Source organism: Lynx rufus, unplaced genomic scaffold, assembly GCF_022079265.1.
Source record: "Lynx rufus isolate CCGP_SWC_20201006 ecotype Redwood Valley unplaced genomic scaffold, mLynRuf1.p SCAF_12, whole genome shotgun sequence".
In the NCBI taxonomy this organism is placed as follows: Eukaryota; Metazoa; Chordata; class Mammalia; order Carnivora; family Felidae; genus Lynx; species Lynx rufus.
This window is the reverse complement of record NW_025814826.1, coordinates 13,954,345-13,976,084: the sequence shown is the minus strand read 5'-3', so window position 1 is coordinate 13,976,084 and position 21,740 is coordinate 13,954,345. Positions and strand designations below refer to the sequence as shown.

The following is a 21,740-nucleotide window of genomic DNA, read 5'->3' as shown; positions in this document are numbered from 1 at the left end:
AGGAAGGAGGAAGGAAGGGGGGAAGGAAGGAAGGAAGGAAGGAAGCAAAGAAAGAAAGAAAGAAAGAAAGAAAAAGAAGGAAAGGAAGGAAGAAAGAAAGGAAAGAAGGAAGAAAGAAAGGAAAGAAAGAAGAAAGAAAGGAAGGAAGGAAGGAGGAAGGAAGGGGGAAGGAAGGAAGGAAGGAAGGAAGGAAGGAAGGAAGGAAGGAAGGAGAAGGAAAGAAAGAAAGGAGGAAGGGAGGAAGGGAGGAAGGAAAGAGAGAAAGAAAGAAAGAAAGAGAGAGAAAGAAAGAGAGAAAGAGAGAAAGAAAGAAAGAAAGAAAGGGAGGAAGGAAAGAGAGAGAGAAAGAGAGAGAGAGAGAGAGAAAGAAAGAGAGAGAGAGAGAAAGAGAGAAAGAAAGAAAGGGAAAGAAAGAAAACCAAGCAGACAGCACTACTTGTCTCAGACAAGTCAAACAGATAATCCACGTGAAGCACCCACGGGAAGCTGTGCTCAGACTTCTGTGGCTACTTTGGAAGAGAGATACACATTTCTTTATCTCCTGCTTCATCCAGGTGAGATCCTGTTGCAGAGCTCTGCGCGGCTAACAGAAGTGAGTCCTAAGGAGGGCTGAGGGACTTGCCCAAGGCCACACGAAGCTACAAGTGGCAGAGCTGTTCGGTGCTGGCCCTACGACCGGTTCTCGAAACGGCAGGCTCAGGGCACGGGACGAACCGCGCACGCGCTGATGCTAGTCTAATGTGTGGATCGTTAACAGAGCTCCAAGCAATGACATAAATTCAGATTCAATATTCTTCAACGACATACAATCAGTTTCTGGAAGGAAAGATAAGGAATATGATTCTAAGCTTACAGGTAAGAAAAAAGGACCCACCGACTGAGGTGCTATTAAGCAAAAGATTCCAGGTAAACTCCCCAGTCCCTCTGCTGAAAGCAGCCGGTGGAAGGTGGGGTCACATAAAGCCGACGGTAGCTCTCTAACAGGCCTTGGTTAAAACTTACTTATCTGCAACATTCTCAGCAGCATGACTCACAGTCGCGGAGGGGAGCCCATCACCCCAAGTGCCCACTGACAGGTGAATGGATAAACAAAATGCGGTGTACGTGTCTAATGGAGTATCACTCAGCCATAAAAAGGAATGAAATTCTGTGGATGAACCCTGAAAATGTTATGCTAGGTGAAAAAAGGCCAGACACTGACAGACAAATACCGTCTGATTCCACTTATGAGGTACCTAGAATGGGCAAATTCACGGAGACAGAAAGGAGAACGGTATTTGCCAGGGGCTTGGGGCAGGGAGGGAAGAGAGCAAGCTACCGTTTAGCAGGTGCAGAGTTCACACTGGCATCAACAACAAGCTCTGCGGTATAGACAGTGCCGATGGGTACGTGGCATTCTGAAAGTAATTAATGCCACTGAGTTGTGCTCACAAACGGCTAAACGGGAAGATTGTGTTGTGCACCGACGACAAGACAAAAACCAAATCAGGCATCTGAAGCTATGATATGATTGGCGTGTGACTTGGCACCATGTTTCAAGGAAAATAGTAAAGGGGCGCCGGGGTGTGGCTCGGTCGGTCAGGCATCCAACTTTGGCTCAGGTCACGATCTCACGGTTCATGGGTTCGAGCCCCACGTCGAGCTCTGCGCTGACGGGGTGGGGCCCAGTTGGGACTCTCTCGGCCCCTCCGTCGCTCGCATGCGCTCTCTTTCTCTCTCTCAAAAACATACGTTAGAAACAAGGACACGTACTAAAGTTGTAGCCACACAGTATTACAGCTCAGCAGTCAATGTCACACACCCTTTGGCAACGTACTTATTGCAGTGATGCTTCAGGTGTTTCTTGTAGCTGTCCTCCTGGAACAAGGCATCCGGGTTGCAACCCGCCAGCCAGTCGGCATCCTGCACCACCGGATGGGTGCTCTGGGCTTTCACCTTCTTTCCTTTCCTTCCCCTGGGCACCGGGGCCGATAAACCTAGAGTCGTAACAATAACAATAATAATAAATAATAGCAACAACAGCAACAAAAGTTTTGTACAACCCCAATTACAGTGTCAGACTCGGACATTTCCCCACATGTGTGGCAGGCAGATATGGGGTCTAGGTTGTGTCACAAGGGTCCTGGGTGGCTCTCCGGGACTCTGCGGTACAAACGACATGAAGCGGACCTACCAGAATGGTTGACCAAGGCTCGCGTCTGGCCGTCCGCCGTGGGCGTGATCAAATCCCAGATGAAGCTTTTGATATTCTCATCCCCCTTGTAATGATTGAGGCAGTACACGAGGATGGCCCTGCAGATGGTTTCCACGTCTTGCTCAGTGAGCTGACGCTTGTAGCGCCCGTGCGAAAGGATATCTGTCCACCGTCCCCAGCTGCAAAGCAGATATTCAGCATGTAGACGGTGCCTTTCAGTTTAGATCTGGGGCTTTACTTTCACAGGCAGGCAGCAGTGTTAGGGAGGCCTTGGCCGCCCTGGCAGGCCCTGCCATTTGCCCCGGCCTGGGCCTCTCTGGCTTCTATGTACTCAGTTCCTCAAACTGCAGGGCTAATCCTCACCCTCAGGCCTTGGGACACGCTGCTCTCTCTGCACGGAACTCTCTTCTCCCTGCCCAGCGCCGGACTCTCTCTCTTACCCGGGCTAATCCGCGACGTCCACCCATTAAGTCACGCCGCCGTCTGTGGGACCCCCTCTTACATTCCCCCTAGCCTCAGGAGCGGGAGACAATACTCGAGCTGCCAATTCAAGGACAGACCCGCGGCTGACTCTCCCTTTGTACCATCTTCCCTGCCATAGTACCCTCACTGTTGATGGCCGCTTCCGCTTGTTCACCTTCCCTGAGGCAGGGCCCTGACTGTCCTACTCATAGGTGCATCCCTGGTGTCTGAGTATCCTACCCAGTGCCCCGCCTCCAGGAGGTGTCTACTACATAGTGATGCCTAGAGGAGGAGGGCAGCCCTTTCCTCAAAGACACCGCACTCGAAGCATACTTCTTAGCTTTAGGAGTCCTTGATATATCCCATTTCTAAAGCTATTGGCAAAACTCTCAGCTACTAACTTTGATGGTTAGGTTGAAACATACAAGCAGGTGCAAGTAGCAAAGGGCTTAGGGATCTGTCCTGCTGAGACACAGAATGGGCTTCAGCTGAACTTCATTTATTCCACAAGAAATCACTGATTTGGCACTCATTTTGTGTCTGCTAGCATTGCACTCTTCCCCGAGGACACAGAGAAAAGAGTCTCGGGCTTCGTGGAGCTCTAACTGGGGCTCTCTCAGGAGAGGGCTGCTACTCAAAGTCATAAGACAACATGATGGGTGTGATGGAACGTGCAGACCAGACTCTCTGGTGCAGGGCGCCGAGGTGATGCCTGTGCTGATGTCAATGACAGGAGCTGTTGGGCAGAGCAAGTCTGTGTACTGGGTGTGTGTGTGTGTGTGTGTGTGTGTGTGTGTGTGTGTGCGTGCGCATGTTCACACTCTAGGCAGTGGAAAGAACTTCCAGAAAGACAGAGATGAGACAGAGCATGGCACACTGAAGGAGATGAGGCGGTCTATCCCAACAGAAGCCTGAGCTACCCACAGAAAGGACCAACAAGACACATAAGGGCCAGATAAGAGCCCTGTAGGCCAGATTAATAGAGAGTTTGTGTTTATTCTGAAATTAATGATAACCCACTGGAAGAACTAATCAAGAGCAGGATATCACCAGACCTATAGAAAAATTATTTTGGTGGCAGTTTTTTTTTGACTGGAACTTGTCTGCAGTCCCACGGTGTGCTAGAGAACTCTTTGGAGATTCAGGTATCTACCTTACCATCATTCAAAGCACTGGGTGGCGTTTCACACAGATTCAGAAATGAATTAGATGTGGCTCCTGCCTTTCAGAGACATGTTGTCCAGCAGGACAAACACGACACATTTGGAGTTGAAATAACCACCCCTGGATGTTTGAGATGAGCTGCAAGACCTTCAGAACCAAGAGGATTGCCTTTGACAGGTTTTTGTAACAGAAAAAAAGTACTGAAAGACTACTATAGTCACAAACTGCATGTGAAGCTAAAACAGGAAACGCATCTGTGGTCTCATTGAGACTTCATTCTATGTTATTAGTCACCGACAGGTAAGTCTGGATCTGACATCGTTCCTTAAGGGCCAAAGCTGTGCTCCTTCCCATCCACGAGGATCCGAACAACCGTGAGCATCTTTACCAAACAACCCTGGGCCCCGTCAAAGTTGTTGCAAAGTCATTTGCTTGGCTGCACTATGGGAAGTCACAGAAATCCAGACACACAAAAAATACCTTCCCTACGCTGGTCAGAATTTGACATTTAGAATAAAATTCTGTGTTTCACATGAGTCTGACTCACCCATAGACGAGCAGATTCTTCTCAACTCTAAAGCACTCACTCCTCGCGTAGCCCTGGGACCTGTCCTGGGGCCGCCGCGGCTTCGTGCAAGGCTTCTCTTCGGAATCACTTTCCAAGTCTGAAAACTCCATCAGCTCGTCTTCTTTCACTGCACTGTACAGCCTGGTTTGCTTCCTCACTCTTGGAGTGTCAATAACCAGGTTGTTCTAAAAAAGACCGCAGATAACTTTAAAACTTCTAAAAAAGCACCCCTTGGGTTGTGGTAGATAGGGTTTGAGCAGGACCTCTCACTCACCCTCCCGTTTAAGGCATCAATATCCAATTCAGCCTTCTTAGCCCACTTTTGCCAGAAATTTGGATCATCCAAGGAAATGTCTGTCCTGTTTCCAGATGCAACAAAACTGGCCTAAAGGGGGAAAAATACGCATGACTTTCAGATGCTTTTCTCAGAGGCAAAATGCAAAGCAGTTTTCATTTACTCGGTCAGCCAAACACGTATGCGTTCTTGCACTGTGTGCTACATGCTGCAGTCTGAGGGCGAGGATGAGAGACCGTCCCTCAGGCAGCTCTCTGTCCAGGGGTTTCAACAGATCAGGAAGCAAAAGATGACAGTACAGCGTGATCAGCGGCAGGTAACAAAGGTACGTGCAGGTGCAACTGATATACAAAGGGGGGCCCTAGCCAGGTTCGTGAGGGGGTGGAGGTGCAGGGCGGGCACTGCTGGGACAGAGAACTGGCTCCCCAGAATATAATGCCTGGACCAGGCTGTTAAAAGCTCACAGACCAGGAAAAGCATGTGGAACCGTTCACGACAGAGCATGTGCAAAGGCTCAGAGGAGAAGCAAGGCAGTTGTGTCATGTGGCTGGTGATAAAGGTAGTCAGGGGAGAGCAGTGAAAGGTCAAGCTGGTGAAGCGGGCAGAAACCAGGCCATGCGGGGCCTTGCATGTCCCGTTAACGGGGTTCTGAGGTAGCAGGGAACTCTTTCAAAATGGAAATAACCTCAAGATGGACACAATCGTATCCAAAGCCACCTGTCAGAGAGATCCTACCGATGTCCTGGGGCACGGGAGGGTAGAACAGGCTACTAAAGTAATTTACACAGGGAACGGCGAAAACTGAAAATGGCTCCGGCAGAAGTGGACAAAAGGAGACAGGCTAGAAATGCGTTCTTTAAAAGGTAAAATGAAAGGAGTTAGAATCTGGGTGGATGTGAAGCATGGAGGAGAAAGAAGAGGAGGAGGAGGTCAAGAAAACCCTCAGCAGCCAAGTCTAGCCTCTGAACGGCATCACTCAGGCAAACAAGCAGGCTGTGAATGTGGGCATGTCCACAGGGTGGGGGGATGGGAATGAGGTTCTGCACATACAGAACCTGAGGTGCCTGCGAGGACAGAGAACAGAGCCTGAGAAGAAACTGGAAGACGTGAGAGAGAAGGTGCTGGGTCACAGAGCCCAGAGGGGGGAGCCTTTCAAGGCTGGCGTGGCCGGGGTGACTAGATGTCCGAGCACAAGGAAGGAGACGGACCCTGATCTCACACCACACACCAAGATTCACACACAAGGGACCAAGACCAAAATGTCAGAGTAAAAACCGTAAAGGAGCAAATCTGTGTGACCTTAGGTTAGACAACACATCAAAAGCACGAATAATGAAAGAAAAAGATGGGTAAACTGGACTTGAATGAAATTAAAGACCATTAAGAAAAGACTAGGAGAAAATACTTGCAACCTGTATTACCTAATGAGAAACTTTTATCTACAATATATAAAGAATTCTTAATATTCAACAATAAAAGACAAGTAACTCTAAAGATTTGAATAGACATTTCCCCCCAAATGATACACATATGGCTAACAAGCACATAAAAAGATGCTCAACAGCATCAATGAATGCAGATCAAACCAGAGTTGGGTATCACCTCACACTCACTAATATGGCTAGAATCAAGAAGTCAGAAAATACAAAGTGCCAGTAAGGACATGGAGACATTAGAACCCGAAAACACGGCTGGCGTGAAGGGAGAACGGGGCAGTCGCTTTAGAAAACAGTCTGGCAGCTCCTCAAAGGGTTAAACACAGAGTTGACACATGACCCCGCAAGTCTATTTATGGGATCCACAGAAGAGAAATGAAAAGATGTGTCTGCACAAAAACCTGTTCATAAATGTTTGTAACAACGTTATCCATGATAACCCAAAGGTGGAGACAACCCACATTTCGTTTTCAACCAGTGAATGCATAAACAATCCCAATGTCCATTATCAACTGCTAAAAGAGGTGCATCTATGTAAGAAAACAGCATTCAGCAAAAAAAGGGAAGGAATTACGGATACATGTTACAACACGGATGAATCTCAAAAAACCATGCTAAGTGAAGGAAGCCAGACACAAAAGACCACATGTTGTATGATTCCATTTTATGAAATGTCCGGAGCAGGCAAATCTATAGAGGCAGCAGATTAGTGGTTGCCAAGGACTTGGCAGGGGAGGGGAGGGGAGGGGAGGGAGGAGGAAGAGGAGGAAGGGAGGGAGGAGACGCTGACTGCTAATGGGCATGGGGTTCTGGGGAGATGGAAATGTTCTAAACTTAGATGTGGTGATAGCTGCACAAGTCTGCAAATATGGTAAAGGCACTGAATTGTACACTCAAAAATCGGTGAATTTTATGGTAAGTAAATTACATTTCAAGAAAGCTGTTAAAAATAAAGGTGTAAAGTGGGCCTGGGTGTGGATGGGTGGAGCGACGTGCAGCGGGGGCCCTCAGAAGGCGCTCTCAGTCAAGCGGTGGTGACCTTCACCAGAGCTGGTCTGATGGCGGGGGGGAGGGGTGCAAGCTGGAGGTCGAAAAATAAGCAGAAAGGGAGACCGTGGGGACAGCTGGTACAAATAACACTCGTGTGGATTTTAGCTGTGAAAGAAGGGTTATGGAGTTGTAGCTGGAGGGCAAACCAGATGAGAGGCTTTTTAAAGATAGGAGTGGCTTGACTGCTGTTACAGGCTATGTCAGGAATCAGGATCTCAGGAAGTATGATGTCAGAGCTCAAGAAGTAGAGAGCATGGGGTCAAGGACACAGGTAAAGGATTAGGCTGGGAGTGGGGGAGCTGACAGGAGGCCAAGGTGAGGATGACAACCAGTGCCACATACAGAGAAGGGGACCCAAAACACACACAAAGAACCTTCTATGCATCAAGGGTTCCACGGGGAGTTAATAATTAATTCTTAACTCTCAACTACAAAGCAAATGGTACATGTGCACCTGGTGAGCACTTTATAAGGTCCTGCTTTATGTGAACTCTGTTACACTTCTATAGAAAACCTGCCTCTTCAGGTCAGTTCGCACCTTAGCAAACGTGGAACCTTTGCCTTCAGACTCAATGGTGATAGTGTGGGTTCGCCGCAGGAGAATCTGGTCAATATCTTCTTCGCAGAACTTAGACCCTTCATCCTCCTCATCCATGAGTGCACCGTAGGCCCCCTTTCGCAGAAGATCCTCTATTTCTTTCTTGGAAAGTTGTTGGACCTGTTTTAGAGAGAGATTTAAAATAATTTAGAGTTGAAATGTTTTAGACCACACAAATGCTTCGTTGTACTCAAGGAGGATAAACCTGACTTAGAAAATGTAAGGGCGCCTGGGTGGCTCAGGCAGTTAAGTATCTGAAATCGGCTCAGGTCATGGTCTCACAGTTGGAGAGTTTGAGCCCTGCATCAGGCTCTCTGCTGTCAGCACAGAGCCCGCTTTGGATCCTCTGCTCCCCACCTCTCTCTGTCCCTCCCAGGCTCATCCTCTCCTTCTCTCTCTCTCTCTCTCTCTCTCTCTCTGGAAGGAAGGAAAGGGAAGGGGAGGGGAGGGGAGGGGAGGGGAGGGGAGCAGAGGGGAGGGAAGGGAAAGAAGAAAATATGACAAATTAGGCTGAAAATATTGAGGCTGAAAAACAATCTGATGCTGGATAATTTTTTACTATTAGTTACAAAAAGCAAGGAGCCAGAAGAAAGGAAAGGTCTGGGCAGGTGTGGATTACCCCGTTGGTAGCGTTTTCTCTCCCACTCATGGACTGCAGCACAGCTTTGTCCAGGCCGAGCTTCAGACTAGCCTTGTCAAACATTTCCCTTTCGTAAGAGTTTCTTGTGATCAGCCTGTAGATTTTCACAGATTTGCTCTGTCCTATTCTATGACATCTAGCCTGAGCCTGGAAGAGAAAGGAAATGAATGGCCACCACGGAAAGAAAAGACTCAAGTGTCAGCTACAAGAGCACCTGTTCCAATAAGCAGAGGCGCAGTACAGAAGGTTAACGTCCTAAGAAATTCCTTTTACGTTATTAGTAAATTGATTACTCTTGGTTTATTGGCCCAATCGTGGAACACTGCCTTAGGGACTACACGGCTTTAATGTATTGGTTTCACTGGGGCTTCTCCATCACAGAATGACTTTGGAAAAAAAAAAAGAAAAGAACGAAAGAAAGAATGAAAAGAAAAGAGAGAAAGGGCCTCAGGACGATATTCTTGAGTGTTTACCTGGAGATCATTTTGGGGATTCCAGTCAGAATCGAAGATGATGCAGGTATCAGCAGCAGTAAGATTAATGCCTAAGCCTCCTGCCCGTGTACACAGGAGGAAAACAAACCTATCAGAATCGGGTTTGGAGAATCTGTCGATAGCTGCCTGGCGGAGGTTGCCTCTCACTCTGCCGTCGATCCTCTCGTATGGGTACCTGGAAAACGTCGGGATTAACAAGGAGGCCTGATACATGGCGACAGGACGCTTGTTTCTTTTTGTAAACGAAGTATTACAATATGGGGTATGTAGTACCCAAATGATATCATTTATCAGAAATAACTGCAGAGCAAACAGCTTTTAGGGTAGTTTGGCATATAATCGGTTGAATGCTCAAAAATTAAATTTTATTTTACTTCTTCTCTAGTAAAATAACTTAAGTCTAAAAATAGCTGACACCTGTGGGGCGTCTGGGTGGCTCAGTCGGTTGAGCGTCCGACTCTGGCTCAGATCATGATCTCGTGGTCTGTGAGTTCGAGCCCCGCAACGGGCTCTCTGTGCTGACAGCTCAGAGCCTGGAGCCTGCTTCAGATTCTGTGTCTCCCTCTCTCTCTCTCTCTCTCTCTCTCTGTCCCTACCCCTGCTCGTGCTCTGTCTCTTTCTCTCTCAAAAATAAATAAATGTTAAAAAAAAATAAAAATAAAAAAAAAGATAGCTGACTAAAATAACAAACAATTTCAATCTTAAGGTAAGACCGATTCTCCTCTAGTCAAATGAAAGAAATGGGAAACAAAACCGCCCTGGAAAGTACGCGGAGTCCTACTCTGGTCACTGACAGTTTTTAGAAAGAGAGGGGATGCATTCTCCCCACTCCGTCCCCTTTATCACGAATGTCACTTGGAGGTGAAGCGCTTGGAGCCCTGGGAGAGGTCATTTTTTATTTCCTTTTTATTCTCGTGGTGCGGTGGCCTCACCGTCTTTGAATGAGGTAGTCTTCCAGTATGTCCAAGCAGCGCACCATCTGGGAAAAGATAAGCACCCTGTGGCCACCAGCCTTCAGTTTTGGCAGTAGTTTGTCAATCAGCACTAGCTTGCCAGCAGCCTGGATCATCGCCTGGAGCTGAAAATCTGGAGAGTCTGCATTGTGTGTTTCTTTAAACTCTTCCAAAATTTTCTCTTCAGCACCTGCAGAGATTGGACAGCATAACGTGAATACCGTAAAAGGTTTTTATTACTAAAAACAATGAACTTGCTTTCAAAACCCACTGCTAACTGTAGGAACCAAAATGCCACACTCATGTTTATGAATATGAATCTATCCACTTACTAAGAGTCAGGTCTGCACAAAACCATGAAAGTATAAAAGGGATCAAAGTTTTAAGCACAACACATTTAAACATTTGGGGGGGGGGCGGGTAAAAACCACATTTTCCAACAAACAAATGTTTGCTGTCTGTAGAAACTGAATTTCAACAACAGACTGTCAAGCCAGAAGTGGCAGAAACAAGCCACGGGCCAGATACCTACAGAAAATTTGGAACCTAAATTGCTAAAGAAATGAAGAATTGTTTACTAGCTGAATAGAAACACAAACAACAAAATCTGTTCTGAAGCTGAGAAACAAGGGAACAGAGGTCTAATAATTACGTTGTCAGGGCAGCGGTTTTTGTAGATAACTGCGTGTTAATACAGCCAAGAGGAGGGCACCGAAAGGGAATCCCTTTTTCAGGATAATTTTCAGAGACTTTTTAGGGGTTCTGAACGCGTATCTCCTATTGCAATCTCTAAATCTCCCTCTACGTTCACGTTCATCTGATAATTTCATGAGGTACAAAAACTCTATCTTGAATTACCCAAAGCTTTTCAAGCTTTTAGAAAACGGCAGCAGCAATCAACCCTGTGTTGCGAAAGGCTTCTACGCCTGGCCCTCTTTTTCTCATAGCCTCGTGCAGATTTCCGCTTGTACAAAGACTTGGGTGCATCAGAGGAGCCTCAAGAGGATGACACCGTCAGGAGAGAAGCGCTCACGGCTCCCCCACACCCAAACGCCAAACACACACAGGCTAAGCTTTGCTTCGACTGCTTAGGTGGCTTAGCCAGAATTAGCACCGGTCTGGCCTCCTCCCATCTCGGGGGGTTAATCAGGCCACGGCTGCTGTGCTCAGCACCTCTCCCTAAGGATGGGGGTGGGGTCACCCATTCTTTAGAAAATACAAACAAATCCACCTAATGGGATTGGTTCCCAGCCTTCAAGTGTGCCAGAAACTGTAAACTACCCTTCTTACCACTGGTTTTAAACATGTGAACTCACAATACGTCAGACGGGTATGCACAAAATCTCAAAAGGGGCTTGAAGGCCAGGTGGGTTAGACCCCACGGCTACTCGGACAGAACTTGTGCAAGCAGCAGCAGATGTGAGCCAAGTGCCATCCCATTTCCATCTGAAGGGCACTTGTGCAAATCAAGTTATGGCACAGTCATATGCAGAAATACAGCTTGGTAATTATTAATCAACAGAGAATCTTACTGAGAACTGATTAAAGGCACTTCATGCCTTTACCCAGGCACTAAGGCCCCTGCAAAGCACACTGACTTGCGAGGAAGGGGGCCCGGCCGGAAATGCCAGCGGGGTCGGAGTCACTGGCCTCTCACTCCCTTTTCCACGTGAGCAAGAGGCTAATACGCAAGACTTTTCTCTGAGTGGGGAAAAAATGGGAAAGGTTTTGACTAGGAAAAGGTAAAAACAAAATGCTGTTGAAGAGTATTCGCAGGAACGTTCTTGAATAAAGCTGAATATTTTTCAAAACATGACACTTAGAAACCCAGGTTCTAGATTCAGGACAAGAAGGCCATCAGGAGACAGGGGAGATGGATTTAAGTCCATATATTACATTAGGTCTTTTTAAAAAGTTTATTCCTGTGCCATACAGTATGAGCTCTTGACAATTCAGAACTAGATTTTACTCCTGATACTTGGGCAGTTATTTTTTTGTCCATATGAAAATTATACTTCGAACCAAAATATAGTGCATTACTTAGTTTAAAACAAGCTGATGGCTAACTCAATAGTTTTCAAAAATGAAATAATCACTTTGACAAGTATCAGACATTTGAGTAATTTTAGTAAAAAATTGAAAATATAAATACGCAAATTAGCAGAGAAATTTTTTTCATTTTAAATTTGTTCAGAGAAAAGAAAAGTGACTTTCTTGCTTTTTCATTGCTACTACTAATTTCTCATCTTATAAAGAACAGTCAAACTTAAAACGCATTTGCTCTTACCTGACAAAAGCTACTGCCGAGTTAATCAATCCGGCTCTTTGTTACCAATTCAGGTTCTTAAAGTGGCGGGCAGTTTTAGAAATATCAGCAAACATCTATCCTATGTGATTCCTCTAACGCCATGTTTATCACGGTCAGATTGAAGGAAGGAGGTCAGGGAAGGCGTTGGGGAGAAAACCAGTTTCTACCCTCTGAGGTCACAGGCAAATTTTCAAGTTTACCAATTAAAGATCTACCTTGATGTGAGATTCATAAATATCAATCCGAAAATTAATAGGTTATGATAAGCCAAAATACTCTGTGGACACTGCCCTAAATTAAAGCACTGTTCACGCTACATTTCAAAATGTGTGTTTGCATCAGAGAAACTTGAGATGAGTGTGGAAGTCTTTTCACTTAAACAGACGGTCACTGTGAGGGCAGTGACCGCTCTGTTATCTAGCTACAACAAGAAGTTATTATCTAGCCAATGGTATCCAGCCACAAACAAGAAATTATTTTCTTTTGAAGACAACCAGAAACACAGTTACTATTTTCTATCCCAAATTCATTCCCCTGTGCAAGCTTCGGCTTATCTTCTGTCCCCTATTCTCTCTACTCCTCCTAACCCCCAACAAGGACAACAAATGACTCTTAAGTCACTCCTAACCATTAGGGGACGCTGACCAAGTTTTCAACATTATTTGTACTCTCACATGGGGAACCTAAAACTGGACCTTCCATTCTATTGAAGCTGGGGCCAGGAACACTGACCGCATTTATGTTCCCCGGTTACCCGCTTATCTAAGCAAAAGCAACACCGACCAAGTGCTCACGGTGTGCCCCCAAACACTGTGCTGAGCACTTAAGATGCTCGCCCACACTGAAAATATTACTCACTTACATAGTTTGCGTTCTGCCGTCAGTTCTAATTCCTTTCCCTGTGCTTTGCTTGCGTGACCATGTGTTACCAACTTTGCTTTCAGCTTCCACAATTACAGAAATGTTGCGCTTTCCGGGATCGAACTTTAGCTTGACAACCAATACAAATGTCAATTTAACCTCCACCACTGAAAACTTCCTTGAACCCGCTCAGTGAACACGTGTAGAGTTAGCATCACATCAGTATACTTTCTACTCCGGATTGTGGATAAAAAGATGGGCGGTACCAGCCCCGGGGCAACCTTGGCGAAACCCAACGTCCAGTCCACAGAAGTTATCTGGGCAGTTGTAACATCGAACGTGCCCGCGGGGTGTGCGCATACATTTCCTTTACTGTTTCTTGACATAAACGCGTATACACACACCTGCTTAACAGATACTTCATAACTTGTAGGGACAGAAAAAGCTGACCCCAAGGTGTGACCAATTAGAACAACTGCCGCAGACATAAGCCTCCGAAATCCTAAGAGACTCCTGGTGAACAATGAGTTGTTATATAAGATGATCCTGAAGATCAATCAGCCAAGGAAGAGACCCAGCAGCTGTGTTTTTTTTTTTTTTGGGGGGGGGGGACCCCTCCCTCGAAATGTTCAGTGCGTATAATCAGCAAGTAAGCAGACAAGATAGACTTGATGGAACCGCGCGTGGGTATCTGACAACGATCGATGACATCAACCCTTTCGCCCGCATTCTGCTGGCAGCATTTAAGCTCTTTTGTGAGTGCCTTCCTTTCCCCCCTTGGAGGCCACTAGCCTTCATTTGCTTTCTAGCAGCTATTAAATGCAAAAGTGTGTGTGTGTCACACGCACGCGTGCTTTACTCATACCATCAATCACCCTAAGCCTCAACACCATCTCCCCAACCCAGGAACAGGCTGGTTGACACTCACCATAATGGCCTTACAGGCTCTTAAACACACAGCATTAGTAGGTTGGCAGCATTAAACACAGAGTTGTCACACAGAATGCTCTCTTTCGCGGACAAAGCTAAAAGCGCAAAGCTTGGAAGGGAAGTTCATCGATGTCACACCACAGCAAGGACCTCAGGTGATACCCCGAGACTGTCTTCCAGGCGTGGACCACTCTGTCACTGAATAACAAAAACTTGGGGACCTGAGGTGGCTGACAGGTGTGTAAGCCATGAAAGGGGGGAAAGATTGGAAACTCTTTAAATTAGCTGCCCTTGAACTCCATGGATTGCGGTAAAGATAAAACCAAGCATTGTTCCCCTGGAAAAGGAACCTAATTGCGTTGCTGGCCAGTTATAATTGCGCACCAACACCCCAGTTGAACTGGTCATCACTTTTCTTTAACCCGTATGAACTCCGGCCAGGTATGGCAGCAAGAGCCTCCTGGCAGGTCTTTCTGCCTGTAGGTCTTTCTCTGCTCCCTCCCATCTGTTTTATGTGGTGTTGCCAGGTCAAGCATCCTGAATCACTCCTCAGCTCAAACACTAGCCACGGTTCTCCACTGTCTACGGACTAAAGCCAACATTCCATGACCTCGCATTCAAGCCTCTCCACTGTGGGGGGTCCCAGGATGTGTCTAAGGGTCACTGTCCCACTGCTACTTACGTGGACTTTATACTTTGGGCAAGTTCCCCTTTGTTTTCCTGCCTCTTTGTCTTTTCTCAGATGTTATTACACCAGTCTAAGTGCCCTTCCTTTTTCTAACCCTGACTGGCAAACTCCTTCCCACCCCCACAGACTTGTCTCAGTGCCACCGCTTTCTCATCGCTCTGTAATCTCCATCCCCGACAAACCTGAAGGCTCCCATACCCTCCAGAGTGCCCCACACATCACAGGCATGCAATATGGACCCGTTGACTATTTCTGGAAGGCTACAAGACAGGTTTTTGCTCAAATCAGTTATAAGACACTCTCAATGTAGCTAAGAAAACAGGAAGGCTATAAAGTATTCATCAGTAACAGAAACAAACTGTTCTCAAAGTTTTAAAATGACCCCTCACGGTTGATGAGGGGTGGGAGGGTGGGTGATGTGTATCGAGGAGGGCACCTTTTGGGATGAGCACTGGGTGTTGTATGGAAACCAATTTGACAATAAATTTCATATATTGAAATAAAATAAAATAAAATAAAATAAAATAAAATAAAATAACCCCTCATTCTTAGGGAATAAGTCCTAAAAGCGTCTAGACTGAAACTTCTTCCTACCAAAGTCTTCAGACAGCTGCCAGCCGCCTTCTCCGCCAGCTCCTCCTCAACTCGTCTGATGCAAACACACACACGGAACACGCGTGCGTTTGTGTGCACGCACGCGCACTCCCCCCGCCCACACACAGCCAGAAAGTCTCAACTGAGGCTAATCTCTCTTTAGCTGTTAGCACGTTTGATGCTTTTCAGCCAAGAACACTAACACCTCCTTCCAAGGGGTGAGACAGAGGCAGGGAAGGAGGAGACAGGAGAGCTGAGGTCCTGCCACAAGGATCAAGGAGGGCAACGGTCCTCTGCCTTCAGCCACCACAGGAGGCGTCAAGAAGAACGGGAAGGTGGTGAAACCCGCGTTGAGATGACAGGATCCAGTCACCTACAACCCACGAAGTCCTCTGGAGGGAGAAAAGGACTCCTGGAGGTTGGGCAGTCATTTAAAACGCGCTTCCCGGCGCACAGGCTTACCGTTAATAAGGTATGGGTGATTGCAGCACTTCCGTAGCTCCATCATAGTGTTTAAAAGGTTAGGTACGTTAGCTTGACCACCACCTTTGGAGAGAAATGTGAAATTCTTCTCAAGGATGGCTCGGTAATATTTCTTCTGAATGTTCGTGAGCTCAACTTCAATAATGGTTTCTTCTTTGGGGGCCAAGTTCTTTTCTACATCCTCCTTGAGACGTCTCAACATCATTGGCTTTAGAATAGCCTGGAGTTTTTGCACCTGAAAAAGGACCTTAAGTAAATACTGGTATCGTGATTTGCTTGCATGTTAAAACACATTCTAACATGGAAAATCAGGACTATCTCATTCGTTTACCATTCATTTTCATTTGTCAAAGCCCAGTAAGGGGATGAAGGCCCTCGTCTCTCAGCTTGCGTCACAGAAGCGCACGAAGGTTGAATGAGTCGGCGTTAAATGGCCTGTTTCAGCCAGGAGCGCAAGCAGCCAGAAGGCCTGACAAGCACACAGCAGAAAAGAACTCAGTGTATTCACTGAGCCTTCCCTTCTGTTTGTCTCAAGCCATAGGGATGATGAGGAAGAGGGAAGACACGATGTCATGGGAGTGCTGTGCTTTAGTTCCCTTCCTTTCTGGAAAGAGCTAACAGAATGAGCAAGCCAGGAGGTACCTACTCCGTCCACCAATAAGCGGGCAGAACATCTCTCTCTGGTTCTCGTTTCTGCTGACTGGCAATAGGACATACAGCTCACAGGATAGTTTTTATTTTAAGAAAAGCAAAACCAACATAAAGCAGACTTTACCCTGAACTGAACTAAGAGGCTTTAAACAGTAAGTTGTAGGGGGCAGGGGCCATAAAGACCAAGATTTCCAGCGTATCTCTATCTGCTTCAATTACAGTACAATAATGAATACCCACACAGCTCTTAGGATGTATAAAATAACCAGCTGCTTTTCAAACACAATACCTCATTTATTTCTCGCAGAAATCCTGTGGGGTAGTTTAAATGAAAATACAGAGAGTCAGAAAAGTAAGTTAACAAGTATGACTAGAATCCCGGAACTCCAGGGGGCGAATAACTACAAATTGCCATGGCTTCTGACACTGAGCTCACAAGTGTACATGGTGAAATCACCATCCTGAATAGCACCGCGGTCTCTGAAAATTACATGAGTAGGTAATAAGTAACCTTGCTGAACAATTCTCAACAGCCCGTCACCAGGGCAGACACACAAACGAGAACACGTCGACAACGAAGACTCGGAATGCCCAAGGAAAGGAGGCGGAAGGCTCCCCTGACCAGGGGGCGAGAAAAAGACCGACACAATTTGCATTTTTACATAGCTAAGTAGGACTGCTTTGCCACTTCTTGGGTTCGTCTTCAAGGACGTGACTAAAGCACAAAGTAGACGTGGTAAGTACCTGTTCCTCTGTTTTCAGATCGCCAAACTCTTGCATGAAGGTGGTTTCTGAAGGGAAACGACTCGGTTCCAAGAAATGAAGCAGGCTGAAGAGTTCCTCCACCGTGTTCTGTAGGGGGGTCCCCGTCAGCAGCACTTTGTGCTCCTGCGGGAACACAAGGAAAGCAACGGACTGAATCGCGACAGAAGCGGCGTCTTAAACCCAAAGCCTCTTTTCCCAGACATCCATTTGCCTACTTCTCGTTCGTGCAGCTCGGAATCCACCACGCGTGACGTGGAGGCGGTGGGCGCGAAGGCGGAGATACGAGGAACACTTGGACCCTGCTTCGGACACGTTGGCGGGGGCCCTCTGGAACGCTGCAGACCCCATAAACATGTCTTGCCCTTTCATTTCTTCCAGGGGTTACCAGGTCGGCATTTTAGTGCCATGGCGGTGCAAGTGGCCTGAGTCCCAGTGCTTTTTCCCCTCCCCAAGTTTTTTTCCTAAAATCCCTGGACTCAGGGAGAGCTCACATGCTTCTTTCTGTTCTCTACATCAACAGCATTCTCATCTCCCCATCTGCTTCCTGCATGACTCACTTTAGAGACAAAAGAAGTTCTTCTACAGGCAACAGCATATGAAAAACCATTCTGTTCTGCAAAAATTTCAAACTAGCAAAGAGGTCAGCTTGGTTTTAAATACCACAATCACTTTTTTTTTTTTTTTAACAGATGCTATTTCTAACTTTGTTTCTTTGAACCAAGTTAGGTATTTCTTTAAGATAATTCTTCCTGTTTACGAGCTCTTTCTCCAGCTTTCCTCATGCATCTGTTCTCTTGTCTTTGTGTCTTATATACCCAACGCAGAGGAGCTGTTTCGCAGTGACCGGTTTTAACGGTAGTGAGTTCATTAATCTTGAGGGCCTCACGGGTCAATATTTTGTTTGGCCATTTCACGCACAGTACAGTGAATAAAACTAGTTCAGAAAGTGACCCTACCTTCTGGTAGATTCAAAAGCAATTGTTCCGACTTAACGTGAAAGCTGACAAGAGTTGGCTGCAAGCAGAGAGTATATGCTCGGGAAACACTAGATAAATGATACAACTAGGGACACGATAATTTTCGTAACATGTACCACGCCTCATCTGCCAGTGAAGCTCTTTGAAAGTGAGGGGAAGCAGTGCAGTTTGCTTTCATGCCTCCCCTTCTTCCTTTTGGATAAAGAGGTCTCTCAGGAAGATACACAGACCACCATCATCTTCGGACTCATTAAATTCATAGAGTAAGGAGTCTGCAAATCACCTCAAGGGTTTCTACCGTAAAACCATCCTGGTGGGTAACATGGGCCACAGTCCCTGACATACTCAGGTTCTGAATTACTCAAGAATTTTTTACACTGTCACAGATTTGGGAAGGAGCTACTGCACTGGAACAGCTGTGTCGATACTGAAGATTGTCTCCCAGTTTTCTCGTATCCCTTATGACCGAGCTCAATCCTTAACCTCTAACCAAACGCTTCAGAAAAAGCCTTTTAAGTTATTGATTTCAAAGTAATATTTGAAAAAAAGGAAAGGGGCTCCTTTTTCATGCTGTTTTCCCTCCAGGGCTGTTTAAAGCCAGTTATACCAAATGATTACACACATGACGTTTTTATAAGGTTACATAGGAGTAGTGGAACAAAACCAGGTTTTCATTTGAAAGTGACTGTGAAATAACACCTGATGAATACACACAGTATCATAAAACATCATGTAAGAGACTGGGGCTACCAAGCTTATCACCTCCAAGCTCAACTACGCCAGGGGATACGCTTTTGGCTTGAAAACGTTACCGTCCCTCCCTGTTAGCTCTGATGGAGTGATACACATTTCATTTCATTGCAGCAAACTCTTTAATTTGCGTAAGGCCTCCTGACAATGAAAGATGAGATGATGGAATCAATGAAGGACCACTGCCACCTCCAGAGAATCCCTTCCTTGTCAATGATGCACAAGGGGATGCCGTGCTCCCCAGGGCTTCTATGGATGACGGGTGGACCATAGACGTCCCTCTACAAATCCTCTCTGGAAGCATTTCCCTGGGGATGGGAGAGCTGAAGACACTCGCTGGTCTCCTCCTTCTGAGCAGGCACTTGGAACACGATCATCATCAAGTGCCCCTTCATCCTAACTGAGTCTAGGGCAGGAAACAGCGCTGGCCTCTGACCTGCTCCGTAGCTGGATATACTTACTGGTCCTTATTTTCACTGTGACTTATTCTAGGAAAGAAGAATGAAAAGCAGCCAGTGTAGAAGTTCTCACGATATTTACTGTAAGTAAGGATTTCAAGGCCAAGCAATGAGCTGTCCAGAACGGGACAAATACAATTACACTCCAATTCTGAACAGTGCTGCTCTGTTCCATCTGGAAAACGTCTCTTCTGAGATAAAGATTCTTGGCCATCAGAAAAACAACTATTTGGTTCATTTGCTTATCAGAGATTTCCAGTGGTTCATTTGCAATCAGAGCCATGAATGAGTTACAGGTATGCAAGTCCTTGGGGCAGCCAGCAGGGTTGTGAGTCAGTGTCCCAGGGCTGGTCACCTATGGCAGTGGGCAGTGTTCTCAGCTTACCCCACTGTGACATACTACAATGACACGCAGAGAACATTACCACTTTCTGTATGTGCCATTACGTGAAAACGGTTAGGAAACACTGCAATTTGTAACCGAAAAGTTATCTGTATAACAGATTCTAATCCATTAATGAAGTGTTGCTGTAAACAATGGAAAATCCTTTCAAGTCTCCCAATGACAATTAGATTGTTTGCTGAGAGAGTTGAATCTGTACGTATCATTGGAGGACTGCTTTGCAGTTAAGCATCAACTGCCTGGAAGCACATAAACTAGTAATAGGAAACAACTTAGATAAACTCAGGTGACGATTTAAGCCTTCGGAAAAGGGTACTGTGTCTTCTACGTGAACCACTGTGAAGATGGGTCCCTACTCAGAAGATACAGGTCAGTATTTCGGGAACATTCGCATTTCCCTGCCGATACATCGGTTGATTTCAATGTAAGGCTAACGTATCGCCTGAGAGAACGAACACAGTAGCAGAGTTTCTCTTTTCCACTTGCTTACCTATGTCTTCAAGACCATGCGCTGTTTCTAAAGTATTCTAATTTCTTTCGTGGATTGGCCATCAAATATAAACTGATTTGGAAAAGCCTTAGGATGGGAAATCCCATCCTTACTAGCATAATTCAGGCAGACTCTTTCCTTTAAACACAACTAGACTTTGTTTGTTTTTGATTAAAAGAAGAGCTGGCTAATGAATAAGAGAATCGCTTCAAAGAACCAGCTGCAACAGAAAGCTTTTAAGTGTTCTTTTCGGTAGCACGAGTCTTCAGTAAAAAAAATTTATAGCCGCAAACACATAGAATGTTCCTTCCCCTCTCAAACTCTCAATTAACAAGAGATCAAATTAATCTGCAGAAGGCAACATCAAAGAGATTTTTAAAATTTTTTGCACTTTTTAAAAACTTCGCAAAAACATTCAAGACATACTGAATGACAGTAACATTGCTTCTAAAACGTACATTAAAAATGAAAACAAGTGATCAAAACCCACCTTGCAAACTACAGATAGCAAAGAAGTCTGAGGATGACTGAAGTCACGTAATAATTTCTGCTAGGAAACCATACACACAGAAGTATGGAACAGAAACTCAGTTAAATCCTACCACCTCTACAACACGTTATCCCATAACACTCCTACTGAAAAAAACCTATCAGAAAAACCTGACCACCTCTTCGGAAGTGGGGAGAGGAAGGGGCAAGCATGGTCTAAAACTCCAGATCAAATTCAAGGTCTCATAACGCCCCAAACTTCCAAGGGTCTGTGCGAACTTGACCAATCCCAGGTATTAACCCATCTTACTAAGAACTTCCATTTACAAGCCCTACTGGATCCAATGTGCCAAAACCATGAGCCCTGGAATATAACTTCATTACCATTCCTGGACCAAAGCCTGGCCCAACAGCATATGAAATGGCAGTATTTATAAGCAAAAGGGAAAAGTAAATACTTGAAATTCAGCTCAGTGAAACTATCCCGACTACAGCCTGCTGTAACACAATTGCACAAAGATACCGGCCAGTCATGTAAGAATCAAGGACAGCAGCAACTTTTGAGTAACTAAAAGCTCAGGGGGATACACCACCATATTTGACAGGCTTTGCAAACCCTACACAGGTAGCAGTCAAATTCAAAGCAGTGGGAACACCGAGTCAGTAACGATTCTGTTCAGGTTCAATGGAATCATCACTATGATCACTGACCAAGTCCATCATCTTGAGCCCCTCCAGAAGCTTGCAGTTCCTATTCTTCAGCCTGTGGGCTTCATCAATGACGACGCAGCGCCATGGAATATTCCGCAGCTCAGGACAATCCGTCAAAATCATCTCAAATGTAGTGATGATGGCATGAAACTTATAGGACCCCTTTATCACTCGACCCTATAAGAACAGTTCTAAATTACTGTTTAGCATTAGAGATCACATTAACTTTGATTAATAAAAAGCATGAAACATATGTATTTCTCTTTTGGGGACATCTTTATTTTGGGTAACACATGCATTTTGTTTTCAAGGTATTTTGCAGGGGGGC

The 21,740-nt window shown here is 45.8% G+C and overlaps 1 protein-coding gene across 3 annotated transcripts in view; it reads right to left on the bottom strand.

Moving 5' to 3' along the window:
- The window catches only part of CHD7 (chromodomain helicase DNA binding protein 7), a 192,272-nt gene that overhangs the window by 21,461 nt on the left and 149,071 nt on the right, over positions 1–21,740 (bottom strand). For all 3 annotated transcript variants that reach the window (XM_047073976.1, XM_047073974.1, XM_047073975.1), the window contains 11 exons: positions 21,413–21,589; positions 17,114–17,257; positions 15,698–15,953; positions 9,834–10,044; positions 8,881–9,076; positions 8,387–8,554; positions 7,708–7,887; positions 4,663–4,773; positions 4,368–4,573; positions 2,174–2,373; positions 1,817–1,976 (listed from right to left, as the gene is read on the bottom strand). In XM_047073976.1, coding sequence (XP_046929932.1) covers positions 1,817–1,976; positions 2,174–2,373; positions 4,368–4,573; positions 4,663–4,773; positions 7,708–7,887; positions 8,387–8,554; positions 8,881–9,076; positions 9,834–10,044; positions 15,698–15,953; positions 17,114–17,257; positions 21,413–21,589 — 2,009 coding nt within the window. The remainder of the gene's footprint in view (positions 1–1,816; positions 1,977–2,173; positions 2,374–4,367; positions 4,574–4,662; positions 4,774–7,707; positions 7,888–8,386; positions 8,555–8,880; positions 9,077–9,833; positions 10,045–15,697; positions 15,954–17,113; positions 17,258–21,412; positions 21,590–21,740) is intronic.